The 24,650-nt window shown below is 39.0% G+C and overlaps 1 protein-coding gene across 2 annotated transcripts; it reads left to right on the forward strand.

Annotated features, from left to right (window-relative positions):
• The first annotated feature begins 102 nt into the window (after positions 1 to 102).
• Positions 103 to 23,571, forward strand: ZC3H14 (zinc finger CCCH-type containing 14). 2 transcript variants are annotated; one of them, XM_035539306.2, is made up of 17 exons: positions 103 to 193; positions 736 to 778; positions 3,619 to 3,733; positions 6,727 to 6,767; positions 7,128 to 7,323; positions 7,628 to 8,048; positions 9,917 to 10,077; positions 11,318 to 11,418; positions 13,272 to 13,427; positions 14,890 to 14,964; positions 15,442 to 15,598; positions 17,267 to 17,490; positions 18,811 to 18,931; positions 19,708 to 19,844; positions 20,883 to 20,977; positions 21,783 to 21,889; positions 22,546 to 23,571. In XM_035539306.2, the coding sequence occupies exons 1-17, from the start codon at positions 158 to 160 to the stop codon at positions 22,550 to 22,552; spliced, it is 2,193 nt and encodes a 730-aa protein (XP_035395199.1). In that variant the 5' UTR covers positions 103 to 157; the 3' UTR covers positions 22,553 to 23,571. The 2 variants fall into 2 exon arrangements, with proteins under 2 accessions (XP_035395199.1, XP_050567119.1); XM_050711162.1 differs by lacking the exon at positions 736 to 778 and having other exon boundaries at positions 130 to 193.
• Positions 23,572 to 24,650: the final 1,079 nt, after the last annotated feature.

Here is a 24,650-nt window from a genome sequence, read left to right on the forward strand (position 1 = left end):
GGGGCCGGCAGCGGGGCCGGGCCGGGCCGGGTGAGGGGAGGCGGCGCGGAGGCCGGGCCGCGTCCCGCCAGGGGGCGCCGCAGGCGGAGGCCGGGCGCTGTGCGGCGCTGCCGGGCCGGCGGGGCCTGGGCGGGAGGCGAGCGGGGAGGCCGCGGCCATGGAGATCGGCACCGAGATCAGTCGCAAGATCCGGGTGAGAGGCGCCGCGGCGAGGGGCCGGGATCACCCCGGCGGGGCGAGCCCGGCCGGGGTAACCGGCGGCTGCGGGTCCGCTGCCGCTCCCCATGCCCCTACGCCTGCCCCGGGGCATTGCGGCCCGAGCCGGCGGGCAGGGGCTGCCAGCCGCTGCCAGCGGGCGCTCACACGCCGCAGACCCCGGCAGGGTGCCGGTACCGAGCCGGGGATGACCTTTTCCGAGCCTTGCGGGGCTGTTTTCGTTTATTATTTGTTTGTTCGTCGGCCTCTGCGCTCCCCGTGAGACCGGGTGGTCCCTGCTGAAGAAGGGGGCGGCCGGGTGTGGGGGGTGGAAATAGGGCGGGGGGCGAGGCTGCTGCGGGCCTCACCGCCCTGCTGCTGGCAGCCCTCTGCTGCGACCTGGGGGCGGGCACGGGGCCTCTGCTAAGCCAAAGCCTTCAGTAGGCAACGAGAAAAACTTCACTGAGCGAACCTCGCGCTGTTTTGCAGTTAAAGGTACCTTGTTGTGCCATCCCTCACATGCTGTTTCATTGTGTTTTAGGGGCTATAAAAGGAAAGTTGCAGGAGCTGGGGGCTTATGTTGGTAAGTTTTACTTCATGGTCAGCCCACGTTTGTTGTTGTTCAACAGGAAACAACGAGCTAGTTAATGCCATTCTCTGGATCAGCGAATTTACCCATAATTAATCGTGTTACTGCATACAGAAACCTCAAGCCTGAGGTGAATTACCTGAAGTGCTGGACTAATATGAAAACAAAAATACTTCACAAAATGTGTAGTCTAAGCATAAGAGGACACTGCATCTGGACATTGGTGAATGAAGAGCTAAAAGGAAATAAGAAGGCTAACAGTCTCTCCCCCTTCAGTGAGATATGGCTGCAAGGGATTTGAAAGAAAGAAGCAATGACATGTTTTTGTGAATATTTAAGGAAGGTTCTATGAGGTGCAAGAAGGAACATTACATAAAGTAAAGTGCTTGCATATGACAGCAGTTACCTGTGGCCACTCTGAGATGGAGTTATTCTTTCTTAGGTGTCTTTTCAACAGTGTTTTGGATTTCAAGTATTTGTCAGAATTAGGAGGAAGGATATTACAGTGAGGCAGAGTCAGGTTGACTGTTTTAGGAGTTGGAATGGCCATGTCAGAAACAATATGTAGCACAACTCTGCGAAATGTAAGATCTTGAGTGTTAAGGAGAAAACTAAGAGCTACCTTACGCTAATGTTGATGAAATAACATGTTATGAAATCATAGAGATAGGATCAAGATTTTGTTTTGAATGTGAAGGGACGTGTATGGGCAGTGTGGAGTGCCTGGAGTTGATTTTCTGAGCTCAGCAGGTTCCAAGGAACCCTGTTTAGAATTTTTTTTCATTGTGAGGTCTTCTTTGTCACCATCTCAAGTTGTCTTTTTCAGTGACCAATTTTTTAATCATCATTTCAGGTTTCATTTGATTCTTTGTCTGCTTTTTCCTGCATTTTTCTTTCTTATATCTCATACAAAGATGCAAGTAGAACACTAGCGATCTCTGCTTCCAATTATGGATAATTATTCCTTCTCTGGTTTTCTTTTTTTCCTGTTTCTTATTTTCAGAAGGCAGTTCCCAAGATCATCATCTAATGTCTGCCTTTTCTTCTCAGTCAGCTTCTGAACTTCTTCAAATAACTGTATTCTTTATTGCCAAGTCTGGCCTCCCTTGGCCTCTTTTTTGTTTTTAATCCACTGTTTCCTAATTTCTGTTATCTTACAGCTTTCTTTTCTCGACTGGAAGATTAGGGACAACTTTCCAAATAATGCTTTTCAAGAATCCTCTATTTGTTCTTGTAGGAAACTGGTAAAAATCTTTTCTTCCTCATTCCAACCCGTGTGAGCAAGAGCCATGCTTTTGTTTCTGTAACTGCTCGTACTTTTTTTTCAGAAAGTCTTCTAGACAAAGACATGCTGAAAATTGTTGTCTAGAACTCACAAAAGAAAAGTTCACATTTGTCAAAGTAAAGGTAGTTAAATACTCATCAACTATGAAAATTTTCAAAAGGCTGTGGTTTTACATACAATTTAAGTTGACATAAGCCAACACAATCACAGAGAGCAGTAGTCATTTTCTTTCTGTCCTTCTGTTGTCCTGTTGCAAGTAATTGTGCTAACTCATGTTTTGATCTATAATTAAAATTACTTTATATATTGAACCACCTGAGGAGCAGGTCAAGTTTAAAAGTAGCTTGGCCAAAAAATAAAATTAATTTTAATATCAGTGAGTTCCTTGATCTGGGTGCACATCCAGCTTGTGCAACTTGTAGCATACATCAAAAAAATAAAATAAAGAAAAGGTACGGTTTAGGCTAGAAGTGTATTATGCTGGAACACCTGAGTAGTAACAGTGGAGTGCAGGTGCAATGTATGGATGTTGTTTCTGTCCCCTAGGGTACAGAGATATAGAATAAATGCAATTCCTTTGATTAATAGTTTGATTTCTATTTAAGATTTTTAATTTTTAGGTCTTTATAATACTGTATACAGGTTTAACTTGATGAATTGAGTACAAGTATATTAGGGCCTTAGTGCAAGTTCACTATTTGAAGTGGATTTCCAACTGTTTTCACGTTCTGTTCTTAGGTTCATGCCATGGAGCAGTATTGGAGAGCATGAGGTGTTTGATTAAATAAATTGAAATATGTGCTCAAGAAGCATACCTAATGCCCTCAAGCAACAATTGTCTGTTCAGTCTTTCAGAGTAGACCAGAGACAGGGTAAAGTAAAACACCAAACACCAACATTCCCAAACCTTTGATGTATTAACGTTAGATTCCCAACACTTTCCTACCAATTCTGATTGGTAGGGGAACCCTGTGTCAGGCAGTGGGAGTGGATTTCACGTGGTGTATGAAACTGCATGCAGTGGGGAGATAGAGAATCAGACTCAGGGTTGCTGTTTTTTGTTTGTGTGTTTTATGGCCTGATATTCAGCGTTTTTGTAGATGGAAAATCTGGAAGTTGCTATGGCTTTGATTTGTTCAAAGGAATATTTATTACTTTGGTCTTTCATAAGGCTAAGGTGCTGTGTTTGGCAATATTTGAAGGCATGAAAATTGTAGACGCTTGTTAGTGTTCCAATAAAAGGATTCCAGCAACAGAGTGGCTTTCTTTTATCTTGTCCTTTTCCTATTTTATTTACTTTTTAAGTGCTTTGATCTTATTTTCAGCTTCTGCTCTACTGAAGTTGACGATCTTTTATTTTTCACTTGCGGCTGAAAGTCCTATTAAACCTCAGATGAAGTGGAAGCCTTGTTAATTTCCTTATCTAACAATCTGCCTACAGAGGCTTTGTAGAAAACCTGGAAAAAAAGCTCTGATAACTTGTTTAAGGATCTATTTAATCTTTTATGCTTTCTTATACTTTATAACAACATATTTCTCTTTCTATTAGATGAAGAACTCCCTGATTATATTATGGTTATGGTGGCCAATAAGAAGAGCCAGGAGCAGATGACAGAGGACCTTTCCCTTTTCCTTGGAAACAATACTGTCAGGTTTACTGTATGGTATGTTTGTAAGCTACTTGTCACACTTTCTTACCAGTAATTGGGACTCTTTTCTATAAATGAGCCGTGAGAATATAAACAGTTATTTATCCCCCATTGTGTAATTTACATTAATAAAACCTTTTTACTTCAATAAATCATTTCTATTCTGTCAGTCGTTAGGCTATTGCAGTGGTTATTACGTGTCACAGGAGGCTGGAGGGCTTATATTCTTTGTTTGCTCATAAGTGCAGTCAGATTTTTGAATGAAGTTTGAAATGCTCAGATAAGTGAGGGCCAAATGTTGACTGAAAAAAAAAAATCCTGCAAAGCCCACTCTGAGCATGAGAGTTTTATATACTGCAGTTAGTTCTTTGAAGGTAGTTCTTTAAAAAACAACTTACTTGCTTTTATGCTAATAGTGCTTCAGATTGCTGTAGTACAGAGGAATTAGAGGACAGATGAGCAGTGACTCTAATTCTGTATACCGTCTTTGACAAGGCTTAGCACCAAATGTTTAGGTATTCCCACCTCTCAGGCTGTTTGTTTATCGCCAGCACCCAGCTATACAAAACAGAAGTAGAACCCCAGAATTGTTGTGAAGAGGACAAATGAGCAACAGATGAACTTTTTTTCCCCCCTAAACTCCTGACAGTTGTGAATTAATTCTAATGCTATGCTGCACGAGAGCTTTCGCCAGTACAGTATTTCTCATGCATTTTCTACTACTTTAACCTCCAGGTTTCAAAGTAGCCAGGCAGACTCTTCAAACAGATGTCACTCCAGAGATTTTTTTCAGGCTTTCAGAGTTGTGTATTTTTTCAAGTTAATCTTATTTTTGAGTCTTTAATCTAATATAGTCTTAAGGAACATTGCTTTGATTTGTATAGATGAGAGAAGTATTGCATATTTCTTGCTTTTTCTGATTGCTTCCTTCATAATTTTCATACTGAGTGATTACATTCATTTCCAGTACGTCTGTGTGATTAGTCAGGTTCTCCTTTATTTGGTTAGGAGCTTTTATGCAATTAAATAGCAAAGAGGAAACATTTTAGAAGTCGGGTATGTTATTAAGCCATAAACATTGACAAAGAGTAAAAATTAGTTCCAGTTACAGCAATTAACAGTATTAATTATTTAAACCAAAATATTTCTATGTGACTTGGGTATAATTTAAGTTTGCTTTCAAAGTTTTCATTTTTTTTGGCATTTGTCAAAAAATATAAGAAAGGCGAGTGCAATTAACAGTGTACCCCCTTTTTTCAATTTAAAGTTACAGTGTATATACCTGCTTTGTTCCCTCTTCTGAACTACCTAGATAAAATTTTTGGCTTTTACTGTGGCAGTAAGTCACACAGTTGTCTTGTAGTAATGTTGGGAATCAGTTAGACAAATTAACAGACTGATGAGTTTAACTCTAGTACTAGGGTTTTCTCTGAATCTCTGCATGCTAAGAAATAACACGATAATATGTAGCAGAAAACAGTTATGGCTTTGTAGATTAAACCAAAGCTTCATTAAAAAATAATAATGACATGGAGAAAACGAATTTTGACAGAAGAGAGAAATCAAATTATTTTTTTTTTTTTGTATTTGGAAATGGATATCAACTATACGTAGATGTTATTATACCTTCCACTGGTTTTGATGATTCCTGTTTAAATTCCCCATGTAATGAGTCTTGTCATTCAGTTCAGTATCTGCATTTGTTAATAAATACAAGTTCTATTTCAGAATGCTTTATTAGATAATGAAGTAGGTATTGGTTAAAAGAAAGAAAAGAGAACAAGATGAAATGTATGCAGTAAGCTATACAAGGACTGGTGGAGAAAAAAGTTACATAGTGGTGTAATTGAGAGATTTCTATGCTTTTTGTTTATTTGTTTGGTTTTGTTTTTCCTTTTAAAGGCAACACAGAACTATTACATTCTTAAGCACTGAGTCCCTGGCTAAGTTAAATACTCAACAAGGTCCTCCTTCCTTGGTAGCTCTCTGTAGCTGGTAATTCTGGGTCATCTAGCAAAAGTTTCACAGCAGCTCTGTGGCAGAGCTGACATTCCTGCTGGTTGGCCGGCACTTCATACTCTGAACCAAGTGTCAGGTCAGATATCCATAGATCAGTGTGAAAGCTGATACACCGTGGTCACAGCAGCAGAGTTCAGCTGACAACATTTTTAACAGCCTTCTAGTGAAAAGCCTTCCATATATTGCCATGCAGTTTAACTTTTTCCAGTTTTCAATATGATTTTGTTCCTTCACACCTTTCTAATACTCAGCCTAAATTATGGAGCTGCCTATGATCAGATTTGAATTCTAACTAGGATGTGCACTTAAATATGTTTTGTTTGTTTTTAATTTTTTCTCTCTGTAATGAGTGTGTATTTTTAAAGGATTATTTTCTAGCCTTTTAATTTTCTGTATTGCTTCAGCTTGGTGCCCTTTTCACAGGCAAACAGCAAATTTGGCACCTCACTGAAAAGTTTTTGCTTAGCAATATGTCTCGAAGAATATTTTTAATATACACAAAGCATGTTGGAAGAATCCTGAGTAAATTAAGTACTTTGAATTGTACATTTTTTAGGTTTCTATTTAGAATTCTCTTTAACTTTGCTGTGTAATTAAAGTTTCATGTGTGAAGTAAAATTCTAGCCTATACCCTAGGATTCTAACTTAGTTTGAGTCAGTCCTTTTGAAGACATTTAATTCACACTGTTGATTGTAGTGGAACAGTAGAAAGTACTGGCTTTAATTTGGTAAATGAACAGAATGCCAAAAGTAGCTGATGTGATGAATACCCTACCTGCATCTGTGAAGTTTGCTCACTGGAGGCAATTTATTTAAACCCTTCCTTAAATCCAACGTTATCAGCTGATGGAAAGTGAAGCCCTGGATCAATGAGATGCTTATTATAGGGTGGGGAAAGGTTGTTTCTGAAAGATTATCATTTTGAAATAAAGTTCTTCTATTTCTCCTTTTTCTCTTTTGCTTCCTTCTCTGTCCCCCGTCTATTTCAGGCTCCATGGTGTTTTGGATAAGCTGCGGTCTGTAACTACTGGTAAGTAAGAAAATGAATTTTGAGTGAAACTGGGTTTATCTTCTGATGTAGTGTTGCTCTAAGTTAGTTTCCACTAAGATCTTAGATGACTGTTTTGTTAATTTTAAATTTCAATGCTATTTTTGGGTCCTGACCTCTTAGAAGATGGGTTTTTATTTTTCTTTTGAGATAAAGAATTTATTTCCGAGTCCAAAATTTAATCCTGAGTGTTTCTTCCTAATGTTTTGAGCTGAAAACTCTATAATATTGTTGTGTTTTCATCTGGGCAATGTCCTGTTTGTTACGTTTACCTTGATACATTTATTGCAAAATCTGTATTGCTGTGCTTTGATATAAAATGAAAGGTGCCTGTTTCTGCAGAACCAACAAGCGTAAAATCTTCAGAATCTAACATCTTTGAGAGCAACCTTCCTTCCAGCAAAAGCAGCTCATGTGTGAGTGATGAGAGGAGGCATGAGGATGTCTTGCCACCTCTTGCAGTTTCCAGCACTCGGACAGAAAGAAATGACTCCAGAGTTTCCACCAGTTCACAGGAACAAAGAAACGCTGCTTCACGGTAAAGCTACTGATCGTTTCCTGGCACAGATTAAGACTTTAGGAGTTGTGTGACTGTGGTAGTCATTGTGAAGCATTCCTATAATTTGTTAAATAAAAACGTTAAATCAAGAACTCAGTTCTATTTCTTTAAGTAACAGATGTGCTTAGATTAATTAACCAAACTAAAAATAGGGATCAGTGTGTTAGATATGTATGAGAAATAATACCTTCATGATTCTCCCCATCTGGCTTTGTTTAAAAAGCCAGAATTTTCTAGAACTTTATTTGTGGAGGTAATATTTGGCAATTTCTCATTTCAACAGGCAGTCTTCTGAAGATGGTTCTGCATCCCGCTTGATGTCTACAGTCAAGCCTTTGAGGGAACTGTCGCCTTCTGAAGCTGTAATTGACATCAAACCTGAACCAGATGATCTAATTGATGAAGACCTAAACTTTGTGCAGGAGAACCCTTTGTCGCGGAAAAAACCTACTGTGACTGTAACTTACGGTTCTTCTCGTCCTACCGCTGAAATCTACCGGCCACCAGGCAGCAGGAGTGCAGATGGCAGTGTGCACGTGCACAGATCGTCCCAGCAGGGCACCTTGCAGGGGAGCCGGCAGTTAGACACGCAAAGCTGCAGGTCCTTGGAAACGGTCCAGCTGTGCAATCCAGAAGCATTTGGCAGCTTAGCAGAGAGCTACAGGCCCACCTCCAAACTTAGTGCTGATAAAGTAGGCAGCGAGGTTAGTACGGTCTAAACTGTTGCTGTATTTCACGCTTGCTAGGAGCCTAAATTTCTGTACGCTTCCCATAAAGTCTTCACCTCGGGGAAATCAGAGGATTTCTGTTACTGGTACGAGGAGGTTTGGGATTTCATTCTCTAGGTCCAATGTTAAGTAGAGATTGCATAGCTTAGTGTCATCACTTCACAGATCGCTGTAGAGCTGAGTTAATTAGCTTGTACATCTTCATGCCATATTGAGCTGGACTAATGAGCTGGCACATTGTTATGATGCGTGTGACGAATCAGAAGGAATCATTTTGATCTCTAGCTCATTGGAGTAGTGTGGTGTTTTGTAAGTGCTGTGTAAATCTCCAGTTCTGTAAATCTGTATTTTCGGGGTGCTGTTTATTCGTAACTATGCTAGGTACACCTTAGTCTCTATCAGCCAGATATATTGCTTTTTAGTATTGTTTTACAATTTAGAGCCGTGGCATTTAAGCACTTTTTGGGATGGGTTCTGTGCAACCACAAACTAAAAGCTGATTGCCGCCAGGCTAACCCAGGCAGGATGACAGTCCCAGCTGATGGTTTTAAGACTACCCATATGAAACAGTTAAGAGCCCTTTTGTGAGTGGAATGAAGATTGTTACGGCTGCTAATTTTGAGATGAAGCAGAAATTTGACTTACATTGTGTTCCAACTGCATCTGTGTTTCCTACTGTGTATATTGTTCTCTGCCACTACTTTCATAGTTCTTTCAAAAAGAGCAGTGATTTTTATTTGGAAATGTAGAATGCAAAGAGTTGTGCGGATGTCCTTAACTTTTTAAGCTGTGGAAGTGGGAATGAGAATACAGTGACTTATTTAAGGCTGTATGTATGTTCTCCACAAATGAGTCACATCTCTCCTTGACAACGCTAGGGAAAAGACTTGTGACAATTTTCTTCAGTCACTATTTCATTAATAATGTCTAGAAGAGGGCTCTTTCAGAAGCATTTCTTAGAACTGTGGACCTTTGACGTACTCTGCTGACTCTTCAGACAAGTGCTTGTGGTTTGGAAAGTTTTTTCTTTAAAAAGGTCTTTATTTGTTTATTTATTTTAATTGCATGTATCTTATGTATCAGTGTAGTCCAGGTCTATTCCTTAGGATGTTTTTTGCTCTTTGGGGGATACATGATCAGTTAAAGGATACCGTGTGCAAACCTAGCAGCCAGGTGCCTCGTTGTGCTCCTGTGTAGATCAGTGCTGAGTGATGGTTCCTTTAGGAAGCATTGGTATGTGTTTGCTCCAGTGCTTTTGCATGGGCTAGCATTCAAATTTGTCACCACTGCATGCATTGTAGCAGTGGTGAGTGGCTCTCAGAAAAGGGAACTTGCACTTCCTGAGCTGGACCATGCTGGCTCCTCCGCAAAGCAGCTAGCATCCTTGGGAATGTGTCAGCTTGCTAGAAATTAATCTTTATACCAATCTAAGAATTAGAGTTACTACAGAGGAGAAAGTCATTCTCAGTTATTTCACTTTTCTCCATAAAACTTTTAATAGTTGCGCCTTGAAGGCTGTTGTGAGTTGCTTTGAAAATCCCTCCTTTTTCTTTAGATGTTTGATAAATTGTCTTCTTTAGTCTTTCTTCTCCTTTTCTAGGTGTTGTTTTACTTTCACATTTTACTGTTACATTTTTAATGAGATTTCAGTGTAAGTGTATCTGATTTTCATGCTCTCTAACTGCCCTCACTTGTTTCTGCACCTAACATATTAGTCTTAGACTCATGCAATTTGAATGGAAGTTCTCCATCTTCTGGTTGTAAGTAGAATAGCAATGTTTTCTTTGCTGTCTTACTAATGTTTTATGCTCAATGAAATGTTTTGGCTGTTCTGTTTGTTGTAGGAAGAAAGCTCCAGGAAGAGAAGGTTGCCTGTTGTAAGCTCAGTAGTCAAAGTGAAAAAATTCTGTAATGATGGTGAGGAGGAGGAGGAGGAAGAAGAATATGGGTCGCGAACAGGAAGCATCTCCAGCAGTGTGTCTGTACCTGCAAAGCCAGAAAGAAGGTAGTTAAGATTTCAGGGATTCCGTGCCGTTTCCAGAAAAAATTAGTGAACAAAAACTTTGAAAGAGAAAGTTGATGAAAACTGTTTGCGGTTTTGAAAATTGACAGAAAAAAATCAGTAAGCTATTGTTATATTTCATGTTGTCTCACAACTCTGTGGGTGAGGTGTCTCATTATACTACCTTTTTTCCACTAACTCTAAAACTTGTTTTTATTGTTGTGCATAAGCTGCAACTTGAGTGTGAAATTTTACACTATTTGGGAAAAGTTTACTGTCAAAAGAATGTTAATGTTGGCAAGTTTCAGACCAGGTATTGAACATGGTATCATAATTTTCCTAGGAGTTTTGGTTATTTTCTCTTACTTCAGGAATAGTTTTCAAACCAAACGTCTCTGATCAGACAAATCTGATTCTCTTGTACACTCAGCCTTTTGACATGGTTTCAGTCTCTGTTACTTTAAAACAAAAACCACGAACAAGTGAGATTCGTGGATCTGTTTCAGTGAAATTTCCTTCTTTATGTTGCTCTATTCTTTAGGATTATTTTATCTTTTCCTAAAAATTGAGATTTTTTTTCTTTTTTTCTTCTTTTTCCCCCTTTCCAATTCTGTCTGAATGTCAGGTGTCAGTCAAGGTCCATCAGTGGTGTGTATCTGACTTCCAACAGTAAGAGGAAGAATGTTTAAGCTAGGAAAGATTTGCTTCTACTGATCTGTAAGGCTGGCTTGTATAAGAGTTGTTTGAAGCTGTTACACTTTATTGAATTTATCTTCAACACCACAGCATGACTGTTTGATTTGAACTTCCTTATTGTCAGTGTTCAAAGACAAACAGAAAGCCTTTTTTACAACTACCATGTTTTTGGTAGTTTTCCTCCAGATCCTGCTGCCTGACACGGCCGCATAATTATCTAGTGCCAACACAGACTTGGTAACAGGAATGTGGAGGGCAGAGGCAGAAGCTGTGCCTTTCAGATGTTGCATGTTTATACAGCAGCTTACATGTGAGATAAAATCAGGCCTCTGGAGTTCCATTTTTGGGAGCATTTTGTAGATCCCAGTCCATTCAGAGGACAGATCAACAAGTTGAAAACAAACATCCAAAAAGTGAGGTTTTAGATGCTGATTTCTGTCTGTATTATGTGTAACTTGTTAATGTGTTGAAATATCTGTGTTTAGCACAGATGCGGTTGCTGTTGCAGTTCATTTACCGTTACTTTTTTTTTTTCCATCTCCCTTAGACCTTCACTTCCACCTTCCAAACAAGCCAATAAGAACTTAATACTGAAAGCAATCTCCGAAGCACAGGAATCGGTTACAAAAACAACTAATTATTCCACAGGTAATTAGCATCGTTTTTGTTTGTGCTGAGCTTTAATACTTCCAAGCCCTGTTTTATGAATCCAAGCTAAACATAGCACTTAGAGATCAAACAGAATGTTAAATAGTGCATGTCAGTGATACACACAAAGCATTTTCCATGTCCTGTGTACATTACAGTAACGTTCAGTGATGAGTTATGAAAGCATGAACAAGGGAGGAAAGAGATTTTTAAAATATATTAATCCAGATAATAAGTCTGTAAAGTGCACAGAGACAAATTGGAAGCACCAGAAGTTTTCTAAAATGTGAATAGTTGCTGAGGAGAAAGTGCTCAGTGTTAGTCACGTTGTTGGAGCTAATTATTTGCTGCTGTTTCTCTTTCTTTCTGAGAGGGGAGGAGAAAAAAGCCAAACAGCAAAAAATCAAAATGCCCTGGATACAGGTAATTAAAATAACGACTGAATGATATGTCAGCCTGTATCCTCTTTAAGCAAGGAGGTTGCAGTTTCAGTTCAGTGGTTTTAGATACAGAATTGCACTTGGTACAGCAACTGAGCGGTTAGCTGCCTGTGTGATGGCTTTCAGCTTTCCTAGCTAGGAAGGACTTCAACTGAAGAAGGGCAAATCTAGGCGTTAACCTCGTGTGCTGACATTTCATGGGGTGTTAATAAATCCAGTGCTGTCAGCATGAAGCACTGCATGTTGTTGGCAAGGGAGCATGCACTGAACTGCCCAAACCATGACTTTTATGCTATCTGAAGCAAGCCTGAGTGCTGTCCAAAATCTCTTGCCTGCTCCCTCTCAAAACCTGCAGACTAACTGTAAGAAACACGTATCTTCCTTCCAGGTTAACAAATTGACAAAATGTCATTGTGAACTTGTTCCTTGTTTTATTGTAGTTGTATTTCCAAGGTTGTGTGAGTGCTGGTAAGTTGATTTAGAGGCATGAGATACGTGATAGAGTCATCAGTGTTCAAAAGCTCTTGAATTGGAAGAGATGTCAGTGCATGTTAGACACTGGATATAGTGAGCTGGGTTTAAATCAGAGTAAATTGTATAGGTGAGTAGTAAAGATTGTTGCCAAACTTCGAAATGAAGAAAAATTAACAAAGGATTGTTCTAATGAATGTGATTTAATGTAGAGATATTTCATATCTGTTTATTTTGAATGGAATATAGAAATTAACTGATTTGCAATCTGTGGGGAAAACAAAGCAGTAAGATCATAAATGATAAACCCAGTACTGAGCAATATCTTCATTATACGTGTCAGAGGTTATGATGTGATATTCAGCCAAGAAAAGAATATGCTTAGCTTTTTACAACCAGTTCTAACAATCTTGGCAGAAGCCAGGCGAAGATGCCAGCCTGTCATCCTGTCATACCCCCAAATTCCATGCTACTGTCATCAAGTTTTATATTCTGTTTGCAAGCAACTTAGCACAGCGTTTCTGGGACAGTGTGAGAAGTACATGTTGACAATCCAAGATTGCTCCTATGGAAGAAGGTGGAATAAAAAGTGATTTCAGTACCAGAAGAAAGTTTTTAGCAAATTAGTTCTGTGTAGAAGTGATGAATGAATAGGTGAGGTCACCCTAATCCTTCTCATGCTGCATCTCAGCTTTTAGTAGCAGATTTTGTTTTGTCTTACAACTAGATGAGACACAGCTCACTGAGTGTTCTATGCATGTTCACGTGTGTGCTTTCACAGTGAGGATCTTACAGGTAGCTAAAGACCCTTTTTGTCTAAACAGATACTTAAGGGATTTTTTTTGGTGTGTGTGTGTAACTTAGAGTGATTTTATCATCATAGGTAAAAATAGTACTGTTGGGTGATTGGGTTATATATAAATGATTTACCTTTATTTAAAGTTCCACAGAAACAAACTGTTCCAGTTGCACCAAGAGCTCGAATTAGCCCAGAAGAATCTCAGTTAGAAGTAATCCATGTGCAAAGCAGGATCCCTACTCTGAGTTCTCAGCTTCAAGTAGAAGAGCCAAAGGAGCAGACGGCGGAAGGCATACAAGGTCATCTGATAATATTCTTTAAAAATTTATCCCAGCAAATGTCACTTTACAGCAGGCTGAGAAGAGAAAAGAAATGCTTTTAATTTTTAAGTCAGCATCAAGAGTTGCATGTGGAAATGGCCTGAAAACCAGGAACCTTCCTGAAGTGTGGCTGCAGGGTGTATCTATATGCATGGGTAACCTCAGATGAGTTACTTAGTGAGCAAAGGGTGATGCAGCATTCTGGCATGTCACTGAAGAATAATTTTGCAATAAGTGAATTTATCTATTTATGTTGGGGTGACTTCTCTTTTCTCAGTCCTTTTCACTTTTTCCTTGATATGTTGTAGGAGTAATGCTATCATAAAGCTTGTGTGAGACAGTTGAGATACTGTATGTTTGGAACACTTTGCAGCATTTGAAGTATCAGAAGATTCTTTCCAAAGTGGTGTTATCACATAATTAGTTTCAGTTTTACTTTGTTGTGTTAGTATTAGAGTACTGTAGTTGCTGTTACAGGGTGGCTGATATCAGGGTAACTGTGTGAACAGTAAGCTATATTTTACTTCTGTTATGAAACTCCTGGAAGGAAAATGGCATAATATCTGAAGGTAATCAAAGTATCTCTTCAGCATGAAAGAAACCTCCGCGTGGGTGTTAACAGGGAATTGCAGAAGTAAAGTGGTAGGACAAGGCTTCTGTAAGGAGTTAGTTTACTCTTACCAAGTATTTAGATTGAGCAAAATTTGGTTTAAGAACTTTGTTACAACAGCTCACATAAACGTTCCTTATTGAAACAGAAAGACCTATTTTTTCAGTCTCTTATTTTTCTTATGGATGTATGTGGAATCTTTCTGCCAACAAAATATTTGGAATTGTATCTGTAAAATATGTAAGAAGAAGCTTTCTCAGTTTTTGGAAGAACTTACAGAAAATATATAGCATAAATATTTTGGCTTTTTTCCAACTGAAATGGAAATGGCAGCTTACTTAAGAAACTTAGAGAAAGCAAAATATTTTTTCTCAAACCATCAGTCAAATGTAGGATGTTCCTATTATGATTTGTTTCTCCTCTTCTGAGAAGACCATAAAGTAGTCCCTTGTAGTTAGCTGCTTTCCTATGTGTGTGTCAACACCTCCACAAAGGAGGAGGGAAGAACTTGGCCTCTGTAAGTTTCCATATCCACAGACCAAGTTTTCACTGAGTCGTAATAGTGGGAAAGAGTCATTCAGTATTGGGATTTTGCCATGCCATCTGTCTGGAGAAAACTTGTTATTTCTGAAACACTGTGGAGAGGGGTTCTTAACTATGAGAATGGTGGATGAGAATGTGGGAGTTGTAAAGGGGTTTTGATCTTTTTTAATCAGAAGAACTAGGGGAGAGTATGTTTCAGTTTTGTAGTTTCATTTATAGTGTTATTCATTAACTAGAGTTTCGTTTTGACATGTAGTAAAATACGCTCCTAATTTCTGCTTATTTTAGGAGCTGAACAAAAGGAGCTCTCTTCTCGGCTCCAGGTTGATCCTGTGATTGAGGATACCTTGCAAGTAACTCCAGGTTAAGTCTTGTGATCTTTTTATTCCTAAAAAAAAAATTGCTCGTTCTCAAATTGAAAGCCACTGGCCAGGCAATGCTAAAATAAAATTTCATTTTCAGTTACTGTTTTTAGTATTTTCCCAGTCTCTACATGTCTAAGGAGCGTAAGTGTTACATCAGTATGTGTTCAAAGCCTGGGAGGTGTTGTGTGTATGGGTCTTTAATGCTGTTTCAGCACAGCGTTGTTACAGGCCAGTACAAAGTTTCCCGATCAGGCCTAATACGGGCTATGGCTCCTGCTTTTGTAGAATACGCAAGGAAGTAAAAATGTTTTCTGGAAGTTGCTGTTAAGAATCTAAAACAAAAGACAATTAGCGCATTGGCCATGTAAACTTTTAATTTACATACTTTAATTTTTAATTATGCCAAAAGGTAGAGTACAATTACGTGATTATTTTTCTCTGGTTTATTTTCTGTGTAATTTTTCTCCCATTTCAGACTACTATGATGCAGAATCTATGGTTCATACAGACACTAGGTCATTTATCCTGAAGAAGCCCAAGCTATCTGAGGAAATAGTGCCACAGAATCAGCAACTGGGAAAGAGGGCCACAGAGGCAATACGAGTACTCTCAGGGCGTCTAATACAGACACGGTAAAAAGTTATATTTTTTTTTAGGACTCTTACTAGTCAGAATGCTTGCTTGAGATTTAATGGAATAATTGATCCATTCTTGTGATTTGTAGGTTAGGTCAAGATCTGTGTAATCATGGAAAATGGATCAACATTGAATGCTGGGGTGAGGGGAAGCAGGGGCAAAGCCCCAGAAGTCCTTTTAAATTGAAAAGAATTACCAGGGCTAGCTGTACTTTGAGCTTGTCTTTGATTTTCAGAAAACAGAAGAAAGAACTGAATAGGCTTCTGCTTCTCTTTTTTATCATAGCTGTTCAGATTTTTGAAATCTTAGTTACATAGTTGTTTTGCATAAATAACCTTTAGTTTAAATCTGTTTCACCTTGGGATTACATTTCTTCATGAAGTGCCTTTCTGGGGGGAAAACAGCACATTCTCAAACAGCTCAGTACCATAAGCCAAGAAACAGTTAAGTAGCATGGGGACAAGTGATTAAAGGCACCTTACAAGTTCAGCCAAGAGAAGTTTAAAGTTCTCTCCAGCTGCAAAGGATGTGTTGTGGATGTTTTTTCATTTACTTGAAGGAATGAACAGTGCATACTTTTCTAATTCCTTAAAGGACTTGGTATTCCTGCTTCCAGATAGTTCTATCTGTGTGTATGCACCTTACCTGTTAAGTGAAAACCACGCAGAGCAATGTGAGGTACATCACTGTGGGCTGCTGTGCTCTCTCATCGTGTTAGAGAAACTTACACTTCATTCCTGTGGCTGGCTTTAAACAGCCTGTGTTAACTAAAAATGAAAACAATGATGAACAAACCAAAAGGATAACTAACAGCTGGCAGCTGGGACTTCATGCTACAAGACAGAAGTGAATTTTTGCTTCTGAACAGAACTGTTCCTGACTGTTTAACTTCAAAGTTCTGGCTAGTCATGCTGTTAGTGTTGTTTTTCTCTCTTTTTAGAGGCATTATAGACTGTAGTTGCTTTTAGTCCGATTTCATGGAGGAGCAACGTTTATAGTTACCAAACGTGTAGAATCATCCCATTCAGGAAATCACTTGGGTGCAATGTGTGGAACAGTGGAAGAGTGGAGAAAACGTTTGCATTTCCTGTTTTGTTTTTCTTTTTACTCTTTATCCCCTTTGACTGCTGTCAGATACAGGATAACAGGCTAGATTGATCTTTTGATCAGGCTGAGCATTAAAGTTCTTAGTGTCAGTATTTCAAGACTCTCTTTTCACCCAGAAAACTTTTGTACCCACTGTTTCATAACATGCTGATCTGTGTTTTTGAGGAGACACCTGTTTTTTGTGTTAAAAAGTTCATGATTGCAGGAATGTTTTTACCCTCACTTTTTTGGTCTCAAAAGTGTAAATTCCTTAAAAGGCTAATCACTTTCCTTTATTCAAGTGTGTCAGTAAATGAGCTTTCTGATCAATCTGTTAAGCAGAATGCAACAACCAGAAATATACCTGCCAAAGTCTCTGCTGTGTGCCACTGTATGCTATGTTACTTCCCCGTGCTTCAGAGACACCAGAAGGCAAACTTTTAATCCAAGTCATTTATTGTTAGTCTTAAAAGAAAGTTTGTTGCTGTGTTACTCTCTAGCTTGTACTTCTAGTTGCTGGTACAACGCACTTTTTGGCTAAGGAGGCTTGAATAAAAATCTGTTTCTTTGTTTGATAGAGACCAGCTTGCACAGCCAGAGAAACCTGCTAGTCCCAAGTTCATCGTGACACTGGATGGTGTGCCCAGTCCACCAGGATACCTTTCAGATCAAGAAGAGGAAGATATGTGCATAACTGAAGGATTAAAGCCAGTTACCCAAAATATTTGTGCAGGCAAAGGATTCAAAGGCCTTCGAGCACAGCAGATGCAGATTGTAACCAGGCAGCTAGAGAGCTCTGATGGTAATTACTTGTTCCAGCAGGATCTGGTACTAATGTGGTGGTTTGATTGTGGGTAGAACTCCTGGATAATATCATTCTTGACAAATCAAAGTGATGGTATTTATTCTTTATATGAAAACGTCCTTTAGGCAAATGAAAGGTCGTGGTTCAGTGGCCTCACATTGTTAGAGGCCTTTGTCTTGATAAAGGAGAGCAGTCCCCCCGCACATAGGTAACTCTCCACACTGCTCAGTACTGGTAGTTTTTGTTTTCTTTTGAAAATGTAGTTTGTCTTCATTGACAGAAATCTGCGCTTCTGATTAACCCAGTATCATTTGTCCCCGTGCTGATGGACAGATTTTATGATGTTTTGCTGTGCCTTGAACTTTAACATGTCAGTTGGCATTAACCTTAATGCTTCTGTCTGGATTCGTGATACCAAGAGGTGCCTTTCAAGTATAAGGTGTTGGCAGAGTTCAGTTGCTGGAATCTCTAAAAGTAGAACTGAATCAGTACACGATTATATGTGAACACCGTTTATTTGGGATACCTTTTGAATACTGTGGGAAATCATTTGCTGAAGCATGTGTTTTGATTGCTTAGAACTCTGTTTTGAAACAATGATGAAAAATATAGAGGATATTGTTTCATCGTACACCTGTTGAATACTTGCCTTAAGATTATGCTCAGATTCCGTTTTTTAGTTTTCTTACGAAGACCTTCATTTTCCACAGTAGCAGTGCCTCCAACTTTTCTGAACTAAATTAAGAGTAATTGACATTCTGTAGAGAACTCTACAGCTGGATCCATGTGTCTTCAAGTGTGTAACACAATTATGGGAGACCTGTGGGGGAGATTAAGTCTTAATACTGTAGGTGTCCCTTCCATTCCACTGGCTTGGAGAAAGGAAGCAGGGCTATGTTAACGCATGGCTCGGCAGAGCAGCGTAACTGAAGTTCAGCTGAAGAATGTTTTTCTTAGTCTTGTCATATTGAGACCTGGTCTCTTTGACTCGCACCTCAATTTGGATTTGTGAATAAATTGAATTAAGTTGCTTTTAAACAGCTGAAGTTTAATCTTTTGTCGGTTAAAAGGAAGCTGTAAGTCCAAGATTAGGGCTTTTTAAACTTTGTAGTTTTGGAAATACTCATCAGACTCTATGATCATACAACAATTTTTACTGTCGTGACCTTTTTTGTTTTAATTGAGACTTATCAACAATTGAGCTAAAGGGGGAGAGCAGGAAATATTTTTAATTTTAATTATGCTGTACTGTGTAAGTCGAAATGTATGTGCAGCCACAAAGGTCTCAGCTTGACTGTTTTCTTCTTTCCTTTATAGTGGAAATGGAGCAATTGAACATGCTGCAGAAACAGGAGAAGGTGCTTGAGCGCTGCAAGTACTGGCCGGCTTGTAAAAATGGAGACGAGTGTGTGTACCACCACCCCACGCTACCTTGCAAGTGAGTAGTACAAAGCTCATCCACTTGGCATTGTATTATTCTTTTTACTTCAGTGCTCCAAATTTGCCTTCTTTGTTAGTAAATATTCCCAGGCAGTGTGAATCTGTTACGGTAGTGACAGCAACCAGGTAACGGGTGCTCTTCTGCCAGACCTCACGATACTTTTTGGTGTGTTAGGGTTCCATTATTTGGTGATGCAGTAATTTCTGGTTTGAAAGCAAAGGCTAACTTGGGAATGTGCACTGTGCATTGGACTTCTCTTCCACAAGCTGCAACGATCTAGAAAAATCAGTTGTTTTGAAATAAGTGTTACCAGATTGGGTGGCTCCATTTACTCAAAAATTAGAAATTTCTTTTAAAATCCAACATACCTAAATTCATTAACATTTTCTCTTCATAAATGAGCCCTATTACTTCGGGATTCTGTGCCCTCCTCTCTCCCCATGCAAATGTCTGAATTCACTGTGCCTTTGCTGCTCTGCCCTGCACAGTAAGAATAAAGTCTTAGCTTGCAACAAGCAGCTTGCCACCAAACTCCACCGAGTGTGAAGTAGTTCACTTATTTACTGCATGTAGAGTGTACGCAGGGGAAGTGAATGCAGGTCAGGTAGTGTATGTCACATGTCCACACGTCTGGCTTTGGGAGTAACTTAACGTGCACATGCAAGCCCTGCTGTAGTTCTCAATGTTGTGTGATGTTCTGGCCTTCACGTGCAACAGCTGCTTGGGGATTTTGCTCCGAGTATGAGCTGACGTCTGAATTTCTTTTCCCTCAGAGTTTTTCCTAACTGCAAGTTTGCTGATAAATGCTTGTTCATCCATCCGAATTGTAAATACGATGCAAAGTGCACCAAGCCAGACTGCCCTTACACTCACGCCAGTCGAAGGAACCCCCTCCCGCCCCCCAAACCAGGTGAGCACCTCTTGTAAGGCTCAGACAAACGTGAACGTGCTGATGGGAGAATAGCGTGCTGGAAGCAGAAACTGACATCGGTGAAAAAATATTTTTTTGCTTGATTTCACTTAATTTTCTTTGAAGTCTTAATGTTAGATGAATCCAGTGTAACAACAAAACCCGTGTTTGCATTCAGAAAACCCCCTGAATGCTGTTGGGCAAGATTCTGTATGGAACCTTACCCTCTATGCAAGGCACGAGTAGTCCCTTTTGATGGAGGGAGTAGCCAGTGTTGCAGTTCTATCCAAATTTGTTTCTCAGACTGGATTTGTGTGTTACCAAGAGCTTATGACACAAAGCGAAAGCAGAAGTTTCTGCCTTTTGAAATATGTGAACGTTTTTTTTCTTTACTCACACTGCAGGAGTTAACTTTATGTAATGATGAGATGACTTTCAGAGATTGAGGTTGCTCAGTGAATGCAACTGCTGTGCTTGCAATGTCGGTTGGTATTCCTGAGCCCTTGAGCAGCGCCAAGGCAGAGGGCCTCTGCACCGCTGAAGTCGTGCTCTTTCGGAAGTGGTGTAGCCCTGACTCACAGTACGGTGCGGTTTTGTTCCTGGGCCAGAAGGCAGAGCACAAGGTGCTTATCTCCCGTGTCAGTTCCAGCAGCTCCTGTGTATTCCTGGAAAGTGCGCTGCCTGCGCTTTTGCTCCTGTTAGCTTAAACTAGCAGTCTTCCTGCTGTCTGAATTCAACATAGGAATTCTTCTGCCTACCAGAACCACCACATAAGCACCAAGCATTACCCATGACCGTGTTGTGCAGTGGGGAAGAGCCGAGGCTAACAATTACCTCATAGCCCTGTTGTACCACAGGATGAGATCCACTTAGTACGCTGTGATAGAGGCTCCCCATATTTTTGCAGAGCTTTGTTGTATTATAAAATGCTATTTCTTGTGAAAGGGTTGATATACTTATTTTTTTTCTGGAATCGTATTTAAAAAAAAACACAACAGTTTATTCTGATTAAGGCCCTGTTCTTTTCTTTTCTGTTAGCACCACTACCCACACAGTCTTTATCCTCCAGTAGTCCGCTGTGCAAGTTTTTTCCTGCCTGTAAGAAAATGGAATGTCCATTTTACCACCCAAAAGTAAGTTCTCTCCCATATCTTTCCTTCTTTTCTATGGAGATACTTGAAATATGCTACTAAGTCAGGAAATGTCATTAGCATGACCTTTTGCTTTTACTTTTCACATTTTAACTTTAGCTTAGAAACAGAATATACGAAGGCAGTTACAGTTTTCCAGATTCTTTTAAGTATTTCTGTATAATCTGCTTTGTGGGGGAACGGTGACTTACATGGAAGGAGTATGTTTCAGACCCTGACTTTTCCTTTGGGTATGTTGCAGTATCCAAGAACTTGAAAGGTTGTCCAGTTACCCAAGTGTATCAACATGACTTCAATATAGTTCAGGAGTTTATAACTCAGGTACTTCTGTACAGGACACTTGTGCCTGTGCATATTTTTACACCAGCAAGTTTAGTGCTTTTTTTTTTAAATCTCTAGCAACGCTGAAGTGGACTGGGTGCCCAGGACTCTGTTCACAGATATTAGCCAGATAGTTTTTCCCTCTCTCTTTCAGGTAACGCTGTGGAGTGCCCATACCTTGTATGCATGGGTCAATTGACACTGCTCTGTAAACCCCTAAAGCAAGGGAGTTTCACCTGTCAGTTCAGCTGGGGGTATGGAGCATTTAACTCACGGTTAATATTTGTGAAAAAGGATTCCCTCCTGGCACTGGGTTGAACTGATGGCAGTAGCCTACGAAGCTGGTGATTCAATTATCAGAGAGATCATACAGTAAAACAAATTTTCATGTAACTTTTGAGGTTAGCTTGTTAGGAGTGCGGAAGGCAACTTCGAGTAACCTCTTTTAAAATGCTTCCATTTTTAGCATTGTAGGTTTAATACCCAGTGCACAAGACCAGACTGCACTTTCTACCATCCAACTATTACTGTACCTCCACGCCATGCCTTGAAATGGACTCGAACCCAAACCAGGTAAGTGTTGTTTTTTTTAAAATTACTTTTCTTGGTTAAGTCTAGGGGCTCCAGCCTTACAAATACTTAAGTCACAAATGTAATCTTACAGAAGTGTGGGTGATCAACAGCCAAGACTGTGTGAAGAAAGATACCTGTTATAGCCATTTTGTTTAAGAGAGCTCTGTACTGGTTATTTGTAGTATCTCAAACATTTCCTAATGTTATGCAACACTGGAAAACAAGTGCCCTGAAGTTAGGATTTGGAGAGGTACTGGAATCCTGACCTAAACATGTTGTGTTTACCAGAAGTTTTAGTGGAATAAGACTGAAAATCCAACATCAGTTATTCTTTACCATGACTTTATCTTCTGTCCAACCCGTCTTTACCACAAAATGTTCCGATGCTTCTCTGGAGTGTTTGTGAACAAGGCAGTTCTCTGTTCAGGCCAGGAGGTTTTCTTCCTGTCATCTATCCACAATTTCATAAATAAGCATCAAAATTCCCAAATCTGCAGTCATTGGCCTGTCTTAAAGATAGTCAAATTGCCTGAGCCTTTTACTCCACCTAATCTCATTTGCAAAGGCCTTAATTGCCACAGGGGTAACGGTTCTCAAACCACCGTTACAGAATGGTGGGATGGTTACTTACAGGAATTGTTTCTCTTTCCCCTCAGCGAATGATAAGGATACAACTGGGGACTGAACTTTGCTTCCTTTGGCCGGTAGCAGGAAGGACAATTAACTGCCAGGGGCACAGGATGTAAGAAAAATTCATGCATTTTGAACTTTTAATATACATTGTTTTCATAAAACAAAGTTGATTGCATACTTGAAATGTCTCTAATTTTCCAAGTTTGTAAGTTTGAGCAGTTTTACATTTTTTTTACACTGTAAGATGTCTGTGTAAGAATAGATTTACTTTAAATTCCATTAAAAACTTTCAAAGCACAGCCTGTGTTCTATTTGAGTAGTGCTTCTCATTTAACATTAGGTGTGTTGAAGTTGATTCCTGTATTCAGGTCATACTGTAATTTTTTTTTAATTTTTTAAGCAGCTGTTTGGTATGATGTATACAATTGTCCTGGCAAACATTGAAGTCCTTAGCTGTCTTTTCCTTGTGAGTGAGTAATGGGGTATTATTTCCGTGCAATGGTCATCATACCTCTGCTACTTTCTTAAACAGTGGCAAGCAAGGACACAAAAATGTTTCGTTAAGCGAGAACAATTAAACAGTGATGGTGTGCTCTGTTCAGAAACCCTAGGAAATTAAATACCACTTCACTTGAAAGTAAATGGTTTCAGGTATCTTCATTTATAATTGGAAGACAAAGGCTCTCTCTGAATCTGTTGCTGAATGCTTTTTTCCTTCCAACACTTCTTCCTACTGGACACACTTTGTAAATAACTCATTTGAAGAAGCTCCTGTGAAAATTCCCAGTGGGCTACCACATGTATATTAACGGCTATTTGTAATAATGGAAAATGTTGAGCAGTAAGATGAACGCACTTTTTTATTAAATGTTTTCTATCTTTTGGGGAACTACGTTTTCACAAAAATATACAAAAGAATTTATTTTTACAAATATTTACATTAGATATCAGGAAACAATAAGAGCTACATATTTTTAAATTAAATTTGACAAATACAGTCTTGAATTCTGAAACTTAATGCTCCAGGAAAGCATTTTTAAAATTCTGTTTGTGAAATAAAGTACTCAAGGCTTATATTCAAATTTTAAAAAAGGTTAATGAAAAAAATCTGACATTTAATTTTTTTTATATATATATATATATATATATATATATATATATATATATATATCTTAAATAAACATACAACATTGTTACAGGGGATAGATGTTCATGGTGGAAACCAAAATGGAGTACACTTAAAACCATGATCCTTATTACAGTAATACATGACCATACCTTTGGACTAGTTCAAAATATATATATATTTTTTTTTGGTAAAAGCAAAAAGGATTATCTGAATATCCGTATCCATAATGAAACACAACAACTCTAAACAGACAACTGGATTTTAAGCTTAAAGTACTACAGTAAAATATTTTCCTAAGGTGACCTGATGGGAGTAGCGTAGCAGAGGACAGGCTCTTGCTTCGTAAGGAATAATGCTGAAATGTTTTTTTTTCCAGATGAAAGACTGCAATTGTGTTGTTTTTCTATAGAATTTTCCAATGCCTTCATTAGCTGCCCTTCAGAAATAGCTGCCACCATGAAGCTATTTTTCCTTTTCAGTGTGAGATGAGAAGATAATTTGTAAGGGCAGCAGCGAACTACTGCTACCTCCATTGCTGAATTTCAACAGCTTTGATGTCTTATAACCTACTGTACAATGTTTAGCATAAGGCAAGCTGCTGATTCTGATTTCTCTCTGGAAAAAAAAGGTGATTAAACCCACCCACAAAGCTAAAAGTATATATATTTTTAAAGGGAATACTTCTAATGTATTTACTTAGATTATGATGTTATTTTAAGTGATCATTGTGGTCTTGTGTGTTCTTACATGAAATTTTACATTAAAAACGCATTAACTTTCTTCGAAAATTAGTAATGCAGCATTTCCATTACTTATTATAATATGCTGTATACCCATAACTGAACTAAAAAGCATAAACCAAGCTCATAATATACCAGAAAATGGTGTTGGTTGTTTTGTGTTTTTTTAAAAAAGAGACTAGCTACTTTGAGCCTGAAAACACAATACAACGCTAAGTAGCAGCAAGTAAAGAGGAAAAACAGACCAGAAATAGGGAAG

This window comes from Cygnus atratus, chromosome 5 (assembly GCF_013377495.2).
Source record: "Cygnus atratus isolate AKBS03 ecotype Queensland, Australia chromosome 5, CAtr_DNAZoo_HiC_assembly, whole genome shotgun sequence".
NCBI classification, from domain to species: domain Eukaryota; kingdom Metazoa; phylum Chordata; class Aves; order Anseriformes; family Anatidae; genus Cygnus; species Cygnus atratus.